Source organism: Artemia sp. Qi Xiang Cuo, chromosome 3 (assembly GCF_049724085.1).
Source record: "Artemia sp. Qi Xiang Cuo chromosome 3, ASM4972408v1, whole genome shotgun sequence".
NCBI classification, from domain to species: domain Eukaryota; kingdom Metazoa; phylum Arthropoda; class Branchiopoda; order Anostraca; family Artemiidae; genus Artemia; species Artemia sp. Qi Xiang Cuo.
In genome coordinates, this window is record NC_142796.1 from 56,499,886 (window position 1) to 56,513,239 (window position 13,354).

The following is a 13,354-nucleotide window of genomic DNA, read 5'->3' on the forward strand; positions in this document are numbered from 1 at the left end:
GAAGACCCCCAAAATAAAAAACCTTAACAAAAGAAACTGCAAAAGCGGGGGGTTTTGGGGGCGACAGCCCCCAACTGTACCTCCTAATACCTGTACGTTTTAAGGTTCGAACTTGTGACTCAGCCTCTTTAACTCTTTAGAAAACGTAGTTTTTTTTCAAATAATAATGAAAAATACCAAAATATGATGGAAATATAATACTTCAGTAACAGAATTATGGAAACTAGAACAGAGAATTATGGAAGGCTGGCCGCCCAGAACACATTATATTAAATAACTAGGCTAACCTAATCAATTCTATGTATTAAATATTTATTTAAAAAATATTTTCAGAGTAGTTTATATCACTCAGGCTAAGCTAATTATCTCCGAATGCAGACAGAGAAACTGGTCTCAGATCAAGAGCTTGAGTATGGTCGGGATAATCCACAGGTACCCTTTAACCCTTAGCAGGAACGTACGCAGGGACTCATGAGGACCCCACCCCTCATATCCTAAATTGTCTGGACACTTTATATTCAAATAATCTTTTCACTATCCCCTCTGCAAAACTAAGTATGTGTCCCCTGTAGATAGCCACCTCCCATTAAGTTAAACCCGAACTCATCCTTATTGACCCCTTTAAGTTTGCAGTTAGAATTTCGGATTTTCTAACATTAAATAGGTTCTTTTTATTTACACACCCATTATTAAAAGCCCGTTGAGACGTTTATGAGCAACAATGTTGAATCCATTTAGGAAACCCTCCCAACAAAAGGAACTCTTGCCATATGTGCCTTTAAGGACTCAAAAACTTAGAGGGTTGTCAGGGCTCAAATTACGACACTCTCATATAGGGGTTCTATTCAGGTGATAATTGAGCAGAAGAAAGCCCACTTAAATGGAAATCTGGTATATTCTACTCTAAGAAAGTGGAACAGATGGGTTGAAAGAATTGGAAATAAAGTAGGGGTTGACTATTGTTTAGAAAATTCTCAGGATTATGTATTTTTAAAATTTCGAGTTTCACGGAGCCTTTTTCTTCATGGCAACGACCTGTCAATCTTCTTTCCAGACTATCAAATGTCTTCATTCTGCTACTACTAATAACTCACTGCAGCACCAAGCCGCCTGAGGCCGATACAGCTGTGCACGCTCCTCCTCTGTCCCAAAATATTCAAAGCCTCTTTACAACCCCATCCTCCGAGAAGTTTCACTTTCTAATCCATTTTTACGACCTAACTCCAAATAATCTGTTAAATCCCGGCGATTTTTGGTAATATATCGACAGATGGCGATATATCAGCACTCGTTAGGACTGTTCTTTATTTGTATTGTTTTTGGAGGTGTTAGAGTAGAGCGATTTGCAAATAAGTAGCACGTTGTTAAGGTTCAGAGAGCAGATCTGCAGGAGCTAGATTACGAAAATGCAGATTTCGTCAATCAATTTTTGTCAAAGTTGACTCAGTTTCTAAAAGGAAAAACAAAGAATGACTAGAAAGTTACAGATCCCTGAGATTCAGCGTATCTTCTTTTTTTGTTGCTGGATGGTTTGGTAAATCAGCAGACGCTCCAACTCTTTTTAGATTGGGCTTCCGAGAGGGGTTATCCCAGAAACGTCGCCTGTTGATTCCCTTAAAAGTAGACTGAAGAGTAACGACATGGATGGCAAAATAACAAAAATTAGCAGAATACACCCAAACAGGGGCACCAACAGGTTCGTAATTTGCTATGGAGCAGGGGATACAACTGCCCTCTCAGACCCAATTTTGCGCCCAGACTTTAGTCCCCCCACAGCTGAAATTTAGTTTCTGCAAAAAATCTTGTCAGAATTAAGATAAGCCTACATAATTCAAGCATCCGGAGAAACAGGTCAGTTTCCTTTAGTATGTCTTCTCCTTTATGGTAATATACGACTCATTTTTCAGTTTTCACTGTCATTTTCACTTGATTTGAGAAACTTGGATACAACCTTGCATCCCCCCCCCCAGGATTTGACGAAATTACGCCATTGGGCATCAATTATGGAGGGACAAATGCCCCTGGATTTTTGATTTTTTCATTTAAAAGACGAAAAAACAAAATCCACTTAAGATTTTGAAAAATATCATCACCATAAAAATATGTATCACCATAAAAAAGAAAATCGACAATTCCCTCCTCCCCTCCCCCCCAACGTTTTCATAGACTGGTGCCAATGGGGATATATCTCATAAAATGGAAAACCTAATGAAATATGTCATAAAGATACCGAATGGACAGTGTATAGAAATTCACAAAAAAATACCAGATATTTCGGTCACATATACAGTGACCGTCATCAGCAGTAAAACTACTTATTACTGATGACGGTCACTGTATATGTGACCGATATATCTGGTATTTTTTGTGAATTTCCATACACTGTCTATTAAAAAGGATTTTATCCCTATTTTGAACTTTTATTTTATCGTCATTGAAAGGCAGAGTGGTCTCCGAAATTATCTTTGTCAATTTTTTTAATTTTTGTCAATGGGAATACCAAGAAAAGGGCATTTTCATTATGCGTACTAAAGTCTTTCAAGTGCTGTCCAAACCAGTGGTGTCAATTCAGGAAAATTTGGGAAAGAATGCATTTTTCAAAACCTTGGGGGACCAATTTGTCATTTTTTTTAATTTTTTTTTTCAACGGGAATACCAAGAAAAGGGCATTTCACAGAAAATACACTAAAAATAATAGTTGGAAAAAATGGAAAAATGCAAACTAAATATTTGGAAAAAATGTTTTGTCTGCTTTTGTTACTAATCTGAATTTTTAAGGAATCTCTGAATAATTCTCAAAGCCAGGATTCGAACAAGAAGGAACATCGAGATTATAGATCCTGTTGACTGGATGTTGCCCCTGACCAGTAAAAGCCGGAAGCCGGAAGAATAAGCTAATCTCAGGGGGGACTTCCGAATTCAATCAATTGGCGGATGCTGATGATTACCACAATTTGGCAAGACGTGTCACTTGTATGACCTAGATCAACTTACAATACCATCTGCTATCACTACGATGAGAAAGAAGTATCTCTCAGTTTGTTAGGCACTTTGCGAATTAACAAAAACTTGCGCAGGGGCACATAATGGACGCACGCTCTTTACGGTAAAATGGGTGAAAAACATACAAATCCGATAAACTTTCTAAAATACAACATGAAAATTAAAGACAATGCAAAGGGTGGATATCGAAATTTATTTGAAAAGCATAACTTTTTTTGGTACTAGTGCATTAAACGGACACTTTTATATACTGTACATGGAATCTCAAACGGGAGATGCTACAGAAAGCCGGTACTAAAACAGTTTTTAGAGTGGAATTGAGTGAAACGGGTGATCTAATATGAATGTTAAAATTACAATTGGGGATTTTCCAAAGACAGAAAAACAGGCAGTTGAATTTTTACAGGACTGTTCGTAAACCATTATAACCGGGTATCTGTCTCTGGTTAGGTTACGTATTGCATATATGATATGCTTTACCCCCCCCCCCCCCTTAGTATGTAGATATATAGCGTAAATTTGCTTATGAATTAATATATATACATCATATTTTATTTTATTTCATTAGCATTAACCAAACTTGACTTCTTTAGCAGTATATAGAAGTGTCCGTATAATGCACCAATACCCTTTTTTTTTAGTACGGTTTGTAAGTCCTCAACAAACGGTTTCGGTTTCGAACGAAACGGTACGGTTTCGAATTGTTTTAAGTACGATTCTTCCTAGATTAACGTTTAAAGTTTTTTTTTTGTGGAATTCAATCCAAATCCTTCTTATTGAAAAAAAATGCACATCACCGGAAACATGTCAAAACTTGTTTTTTTTTCATAATACTATCTTTACAAAAAAAAAATAAATACAACAATCATATTCAGTCCATTCACTATTAAATTTACACAGCTTAAAACAATACATGAAATAATTGCGTCCACACTTCGGAATTATGACGTATTTACAAAATTAATTTTAGGCAGTTTCATATATTTAACGTTTGACTGTGGAGAATTAGAAAACTTACTTGAAAAAAAAAACTTTTCGAGCTTTTACCGGTTTGAACCCAAAGAAATCCCAATCAAACGGAATTAAAAAAATTGACAAATTTGCCCTCCAAGATTTTCCAAGATTTGGAAAGATACATTCTTTCCCGAAGTTTTCCTAAATTGACCCCACTGGTTCAGACAGCACTTGAAAGACTTTAGTGCCCATAGTTTTTGGTTATTTTGCCATCCACGAAGGAACCTAACTACGGCTTCTAACATGTGACAGGGCTGCTACTCAACGCTGTCTCCAGGGGGATTATAGGGTTTGGCCCCCCTGAAATTACTGTCTGACTCACAAAAACGTTACAAAAATATATATAGACAAATTTTTGATGCGTTTTCGAAGTTTTTTGTATCCCCCCCCCCCGACGAAATCCTAGATACGACCTTGTCGCCACTATACACCTTTACGGAATGTTTTGTTTCTCTTGGGGGGGGTAGTCGAAATACCAAGAAACAATGACGTAGTTTAGAAATAATTGATCAGATTTTTGTTGGGGGAGTATAAAAATAATTCTATTTGATAATTTGAATAAACAGCGCGCCCAGAAAATCAGAAAAATTTAGGACTTCAACCCCCTCCCCAAGTATTCTCTGGGCACCTATTCCTTTTCGGTATATGTGTCTACTTCTAACTACAAATATGTCTCTTTAGATCTATTGTGTAGTTGAATCACTCACAAAAGCAGAAGAAGGCGCAATATATCTGGTTCCTGATCTCTTCCAAGTTCCAAATGTGGTCCTCCCAATGATTCAAGTTGATCGTGGTTGATGTTTCCTCATTGGAACTCATTATCTTTGATTTACAGATTCTACAGCACCTCAAACTTGAATTAAACCGTTCATTTGCCACGCCTTAATTAATTTATGAAACAGGAGACGGAGAGGAAATTGAAATTTGTCTCTTTTGCTCTCTCCAGGGACCTTTCCAATGTCCCCTCTCGCTCTTATTTCAGCAGTTCCGGAATTAGACAGGATTTTGTCTCAGTCTTTGTTTATGCTTCGGAGTGCTGAGGCTTTGATTGGAAAATATTTACTCATCAAGAACAAATCCTGACCGATTACGGAAATAAAGAAAGACTTAGCAGCCAGAAGAGCAACGAAAATGCTCTGGTGAAGGTTGTGCAGCTTTCATGTTCAGACTTCTAGTGACCGCATTAATTAAACGAATTCTCGTTCTTATGAGGAGGCTGTTTTAAATTAGGAGATAGTTTCAACAAGAATAAATTATATTTCGCCTAGGAGATAAAGAGAAATTTGGCACCCAAAACGGCAACGAAACTGCAGTGGTGAAGGTTGTGCAGTTTTTATGATCACACATCAAGTTACCACACTAATTAAACACGATTTTTTTTTTCTTCTGAGGAGATTAACCTCAATGAAGAGATAAGCTTCTTTGAGAATAAATTATACCTCATTTAGGAGATTGATGAACTTTGCGCCCGAAATAACAATTAAAGTGTTCTGTTGAAGGCTGTGCAGCTTTTGTGATCAGACCTCGTTACTGACCACGCTAATTAAAGAGGATTTTGAACGTGGCTTCACCAAATTCTGCGTATCCAATTAACAAAACTCGAGTTTGTATAAATTGTTTATATCACAGTGGCACATAGTGAAGTGGTACCATCCTGTGCGGTCGTTTTGATTTACAGCTGACGAAAAAAAAACTAAGTCAAATTCTTTAAATTTCTTTGAATGTCATAAATTACAGTCTTGAGTAATTAAGCCACAATAATTGACCTTAGAGATGCTAAAGGAAGTGAAGATTGAAACACTTTAATAAAAAGCTATTATCTATTCTGCCAATTGGCTTGGAATTTCCTGGAACGTTTAATGGTACATTTTATAGTCACAGAGAAAAAAAAGTTCGTAGAATCTCTGAGCATAACGAGCAAAATAATTAAATACCACATTGCGAAAAAGTTGTGGTTAGACATTTGAATCACGTAGCGTAAATTATGGGACGCAACACAATCACATGGTCTCGTACACTTAGTTTCCCCACGAATTTGTCGACAGGCGGTTCGGAAGAGCGTGGTTTTTATCGACAGAAAAGTGCCGTCCAGGAGACACGGAGCATTGTGTGTAACTGTCCAGCGTGTGAAATGATTGAATATGGAAGTATTAATTGTTGGAAAAGACGCCATAACGTTAATCAAAAGTGCACTAATACATCTCAAAATACTAGCAGAACGGTAAGACGAATTGCATTTAGATATCCTATTTTTATCTATATGTTCGAATTTTAGGCCAAGAGTGGTCCAGGATTTTTTTTTGGGGGGGGCGCAAAATATTTTCCTCCGATAAACTTGCGAACAAACAAATTCCAGCAATTTAAAGGGAACCTCGACGATTACACACCGTAGGTAGCTTGTGGAAATGGGCGGAAATTTAATCTAAACTCTGTTGAGGGTTAAATTTCTAATAAATCTGTTGAAATTAAAACGATGTAAAATATTTGTTTACAACTTCCTCAGAAGAAAACGCTGTAAAATTCAAAAAAAAAACTTTTGAAATTCTAAAATAGTTCCATCATTCTTAAAAGCGCTTCGCTTTACTTTATCTTTCCCCCCTAATGTGCAAACGTATAGCACAAATAGTAAACTCTCTATGCTTTTTTCTTTTTCTTGATTTTGTGACGTTGCGTCATTGCCGTTAAATTTATTTAAATAAAAGAGTAACACATGATAAAATGAATGAAAAATGCGTGATTTGAGCTACATATTTAGACATTTGGGGGGTGGGGTGGGTAAAGATAAACGCTCTTAGTAATGATATAAGTAAGTAGGCTATTTTACAATTTTTAAAAGCTGTTTTCAGAATTTTACAGTGTTCCCTTCTGAGAAGGAGGAATTGTAAACTAGGGCCCACACAGCTATTGTAAAAAATGTTATGCTCAGGAAGAACCCTTGCAGGGTGATGTAGCTCCAGCACTGCCATTGTTGGATGCACAGAATTAATTACGATTATGCCATATTGCCAGAGTTGCTTTGATTCCGACGAAGAGCATGATTAGGGGTACTCGCAGGAATTTTCGGGGTAGGCGGTGGGAAGCAGGCCCGAACAATTTTTTGGAGGGTAAATGCTGGAAACAAGTCAAATTTTCTGGATTTTGACATTTTCCCCAAACATAAATAAATTTCTGCTTGCTATACCTTGTTGGTCTTCTAGGAGGATAGGGGGAGAGGCTCCATCCTTTGCCTTCTTCGTTTGGTCCCCGAAACTATTAGGCTACTTGGGGCTCCGACTTCTCAGCAATTAAGAAAATAAATTCAGAAGCACTATTTTTTGAATATAGTACTAGCTTCAATCAAAACAAGACGGATTGTTATTTTGAATTTTGATACCTGTTTTCTATGGGCTAGGGTTTTAAGACTTTTTATTCGTAGGCTAGATTTTTTTCCTTCAATTTGGGAAGGTGTCATAACGTCGACACGTCAGGACCACTAACGTCAGGACATCGACAAAATTCGTCATAACATCGACAAAAAATCCTTGAGAACCACTAACCATCACAACATCGACACGTCAGTTCATCGACATTCACAATTGCTACTCGTCAGAGCGTCGACAGTCGTAACATCGAGAAAATCCGTCATAACATAGAAAATTTTCAAACTTTATTTTTTCTGGATTAGGGGAGAAAAGGTACCTAAGTTAGTTTAGCTTACGTATTTAATATAGGCTATACTTCACCCCGACCCCCCTGATGTGCTAATATATAGCCGAAATTTGTTTCTAAACTATCAGATACTTATTACTATTATATAAACTTACAAATTTTTTTTCGATGTTATGACTTTCGACGTTCTGACGGTTAGGGGTTCTGACGGATTTTCCTTGTCGACGAAATGGCGTTTAGTGCTTGTGACGGTTAGTCGAAATGTTAGCACCCCCTCAATTTAAAGAAAGCTTGCTGGAAAACCCCTCTGAGATTTGGCCATGTTTTACAGTGTGCGAAGATATGTACATGCTTCTCCTATCCCCTAAAATTGACGCCACAGTAATTTGTGAGTATTCCCCCCCCCGTCCATACAAACATATTTTTCAATACGCCTTACTAGCATACTAGATTTTGTAAAAAAACTTTTTTGGCATTTTCATTGAAAACTTTTTTTGTATTTCCTTTAAAAGTAAAAAACAAAATCTGCCCCTTAGATTAGAAAAATAGATTTTTTTGAATTGACGCCACTGCAACCTCATACATTAAACTCCAAATGTAGATTCAAGGACAGCCTTTTCGTTAGTTTTTGCAGCTTAATATTTCTAACAGAAAATCTGACAATGTCTCCAGTATTAGACCTTGCTTTCGGGATGTTTTAGATAATTTTTTTTCGAATTATTTCTCATGAACCCCTGAAACAATTTCTTTTTACCCCCAAAAATATTCTAACTATTTCTCATTTCGTCTTTGAAATAACTTTATCTCATAATGTTCAAGTCCTACCTTAATTAACGAATATTAATAATAGGCTTGTTAATCAAAATTCATTCCACGTTTGACATCTCTCTGTCGGAAGCCATAAGGATACAATATTGATGTCTTTACTGCACAAGTAGCCTACTATACTAAGACACAGGAACGCACAAATGAATTTTATTGGGGGAGGAGAGGCGGAGGTTGTGGAGCTTACAGAGTTTGCCAAAAATAAGCGAATCACCTGAGAACTACTAGGAATAAATGGGATAATCTTAAAAACCTAGATTTTCTTCCGGGAGGAGGGACGCAGGTCCAAGGGCTCTTCCATCCTGTGGGCAGACATTTAGGGGAAGGGTAAAAATGGCAAGCAAGACGCTTTGTACATTGGGGGGGGAGGATTATTCTCGTGAAAAAAAAAATGGCGAGTTAGTCCCCTCTCTAGATTCGGACAAATACATTGTCCCTCATCTAAATTTTCATGTTATGACACCACTGATTTTTGAATTCATCACCCTCCATTTGGGCGGGGAAGGGGGTCAAGAGATCACTGCATCTCAGGTTTGTTGGCTGTTTAGATTTTGATGATACCTTTTAGGCTTTATCATTGAAAAATACCTTTTTTGTATTTTTATTGAAAATAATAAAAAAGAACAATAAAATTGCCCCATCCCTATGTTTTTAAACATGCATCTTCCCCCTTTCCTACACTTTCTTGAATTGATAGCCCTGATTGTACTAGTGTACATAACTTTAGAGTGACATTACCCATATGGGAAGAAAATTTTACCCCAATCGTGATAACTATGTCATTTTTGATTTTACAAAGCTTTGATATATGTGCCACATAGTCACACTGTAACAAGACCTGAAATTCTATCAGTAGGCCTTTCCCATAAAAGTAGCAAGGACAGTGAAAATGAAATCTGATTGTTTGAGTTTGTTAAGTAGAAACCAAATAAATCTTAAAAATTCAATTTTTAATGAAAAAGAGATCTGTATACGAGGATAAGCTGCCTCGCAGACTGAAATGTAGTTTTCCATAGTAGCGAACGCCAAATTTGAAAAAAAAACCTAGATGAAAACAAGCTAAAAACAGATGTCACCAAACAGATTAAGAAGGTGTAGCTTTCTTTGAAGGTATAATTGACTTTGTATTTGGTGATTTTTTTTTATGTTTGAATTTTTGCGGACGAAAGGCGTTGTCAAATTTAACTAGTTTTCTTATTCATTTTCACAGTTCAACATGGCAACTTTGACAAAAATGTGGCTTTTTATTTTAATTATCTTAAATAAAACGGAGTAAGCCATAGGCTTGTCTTGTTGCAAAAATAACAGAAATATACAGGCACCAAAAATCATTGATATTACAGTCCCATTGGCCATTGGCATTGTAAGATAAAACTAAAAAACAATAGAGATCACTATATAACAAAAACTTCACAAGGAACAAGAAAGATAATAAAGATAATAAAACAAAATCGTTTATCCGGGTATTGATTCTATATGCTTAACACATAACAAAAACAATATAGATACTTCACAATGAACAAGGGAACAATACTAGGAACGACCCTAAATATTGCGGTTCCATATACCGGCTTGCGTAAAACAAAGTTCCAACCCATAACTGTTTTAAAAGCTGCAATATTATTTTTTGAAACAAAATGGTCAAACAATATGTTCCATGATTTAACGGAACGATTTATAAAAGAACCTTATCCAACTGTGATAAGTCTCAAAAAGGCTTTGGTGTACCTTTAAATAACAATGTACAAAGGACGCTGAAGATATTATATTTCCTTCTCTATTCATTTTTAAAGTGAATAGAGGCACGTATTCTTCTCTTGCATCATGTATTTCCTTAGCACATCCATATCTATCTATAGTGTCTAACGTTTCCTTATAACTTAAGTATTTACGTTTGTAATCCTATATTATTTCTCACCTTTAATGACTAGGACGATAAGTGGTGGTTCTGGCTTCTCTTGTGCCTGGGGTAAAATCTTGGGTAGCGCCCCTTCCCCTGCCTCCTAAAAATGTTTAGCCAAATTCTACATAATTTTCATTTAATAGCAAAACTTTCACTTATTGAATTTTTTTCATTTACTTAAATATGACTTTTCTGACTTTATATGGAAAAAGATAGGGGAAATTGAAATTTTCAGATTCAATTTGCTTATACATACTGCCTACTGCGCTCTATATTTTAATAAAAATAATATCGAAAAAATAACAAAATGATTATAAATGTTAGATTGTTTATTCAAAATTTCACGCCCTAAAATTTCTGCGCCCGGGGCGAATTCCCCCTCCCCCTAAAACCACCTCTGAGGACGATCAGGTGTATGAACTTGGAGATCTTCTAACATCATTCCCAAAGAAATAGAACTTTACTGAAAACTTGAATGACTGTTTTGCTGTTGCAATCGAACAGATTTATGTTGCAAGAAACGTATTTAATAGAGAAGTGGATAAATAAATTTCAACTTTGTTTTACTGTTACAACCAGCCGTTTGTATAGAGAATATTTTCTAAGGCGATCTGAAGCTGCATTAACCGACCATGACAAAAAACAAAACAAGACTTCGTTGCAAAGAAAGTAGTCTAATGCCAGTGTATAAGACAAAAACAAAAAAGAAGAGAAAACTAACTGCAAATAGTTTTCCTTTATCAAGAAGGCGTCTTCAACGGAGATGAGAACTAAAACACAGAAATTACAAGCCAAAAAAACTGGAAAAGGGATCTAAACAAGAAGATAAGATAAAGACCAGAAAAGTAGGCAAAGAAAAGTAAAATTAATCGAAAAGAATTAAATAATACCAATTCGTTTTCTAGTTTTTATATTTTGTTGTATTTTATTAGGCATAAAAGACATATCGAAAGCAATTTTGACACCGGAAATGCCATCTTCTATTTCTCTGAGCGAAAAAGGAGATAGTATAGGAATCATTTTGCTATAACAAGATTCTTCCATAATAAACTTCTTTCGTGCTTTCACCTGAGCGTAAATCCGAATTTAAGGATTAGACTTCGTACACACGACCATAAGGCAGAACTTTGTAAAAACACGCCCCCCTAAAAAAAAAAAAATAACGCAAGAGGATAGCCTCTATAGTAAATTTTTCCTGTGAAATTTAATGAAAATAAGCATATACATCCATTTAAACACAAATGACAAAAAGATACCGACCACAGCTATTCAAAAGCGGTTATGTTACGGAAATTTAAGAAAGGAAGAGGGAAAACAGATATTTCGGGATTTTTACTTTTGTTAGTTTTAAATTTATTCAGTTTCATTAGTATTGGTTTTTATGAATCCCATTAAAAAGCAGTTATTTGTATGGAGAAAGTTATTGAAAAATTAATCATGCAGCCAAAAAAAAATGTTGACTTTACAGCTTCAATGTTCTATATGTTTCTTTGAGTACATTTTGCGACAGTATGCATGTGATGCGTGCTTGATATAATGTATTTTGTAATTAAAAACAGACTTCTAAGCATGTTGAGAACAAAATAACCTATGGGAAAATGGATTGAACAAATCGACTGTGTTCTGATTTTAAGAATATGGGGTATGCACTTCAATGTGGAGACAGTGTCCCATAACACATCCTGAGTTACCGCCGGTGTCTAGTAGAACAAACTTAAAATGCATATAAATCTCAATGGCTTAGTTGAAATACTGCAGCGCCAAGCCCGTATCCAGCGGGGATACCTGGTTTGAACTCAACCCGAAATTGTTTCTGAGTCATAAAAAGGTAACACAAATGGACATAAACAAATTTGTGCTGTGTCTTTCCAAGCTTTTTTGGTACTTACATGTTATAGCGACCACACTTTGTTACTGATCTGTAAAGAAATCGGTTTTGTTTGTCCACTCGGGGATAACGACCTTACCCTAAGCGAGATCAACGGTAACTATGCAGGTAAATTTTAATTAAATATTTAATATATAGAGGTAGTTAGGTATTTAATATAATGCGTTCTGGACAGCCTGCTTTTCATAATTCTCTGTTGTATTTTCCGTAATTTAAAAAAAAAAAAGTATTATATTTTCATTACATTTTGATATATTTCATTACGATTAGCCTAACTTCACTTCTTTGGTTTGGTTGCTAGAACATGCAAGTACTGTTATTTGTAAGCCCCCCCCCCCAACAAAAATATTCCCAACCTTTTCGAGGAAAAATCATGGGTACGGCTTTGTGCTGCTCATTCAATGAACTGTCAAAACGTATTGGCTTGTGACCAGGGCTTCCACTATCCCCGAATTTTCGGAGATTTCCCCGAAAATCTATGTGTCTCCCCGAAAAAATTTATTTTCCCCGAATCCCCGAAATTTCCCCGAAAATCACTCAACCACGGTTCGACCCCTAGTGACTATCCCTAGCAAACATTACTTTACATACCATAATTTTCCACTACTCTCTTGTTCGTTAATTTTCGTCTCCTGTATTACTTTGCATAAGAACCAGACCGATACAATTTAATTATAGACGGTTCTTTATATGTTCACAAACGTATCACTTTCTTTTATTTAGATTAAATAATTTTGAATGCAGTATTCAAAATGCTATAAGATTCTTACATTTACATCATTCGTGGTCAAGTTTCTTGAAAAAATTAGCCAAGAATTATACTTGAAGTTGTTTAACGGAACGCTCAGATTCTGGATTTTGAAATTGAACTTCTAAAGAAAGAGAATTGTTCTGAAAACCGAATCAAAAGCTTAAGTTTGGTTTTCTTTCCCTATTTTCGGTTTTGGACATACTGTATTAATGTTTAATACTTAATAATTGAACGCATATTACATTAAAAAAATTGATCTTTTTGCCAGGAATTCTTACCATTTAAATTTTTGTTTCATTCGGTGTGTAAAATTTAAGTTCTT

General features: G+C 35.8%; 1 protein-coding gene across 3 annotated transcripts in view; it reads left to right on the top strand.

Annotated features, from left to right (window-relative positions):
- Nucleotides 1-13,354, top strand: part of Traf4 (TNF receptor associated factor 4) — a 209,117-nt gene that overhangs the window by 81,878 nt on the left and 113,885 nt on the right. Inside the window, exon 1 of one of the 3 annotated variants that reach the window (XM_089086225.1) lies at nucleotides 5,061-6,238. The exons of the other annotated variants lie outside the window; for them this stretch is intronic. Coding sequence (XP_088942351.1) covers nucleotides 6,002-6,238 — 237 coding nt within the window. The 5' untranslated portion in view covers nucleotides 5,061-6,001. Of the gene's footprint in view, nucleotides 1-5,060; nucleotides 6,239-13,354 lie in introns of those variants that run through there. 3 annotated transcript variants of the gene reach the window in all.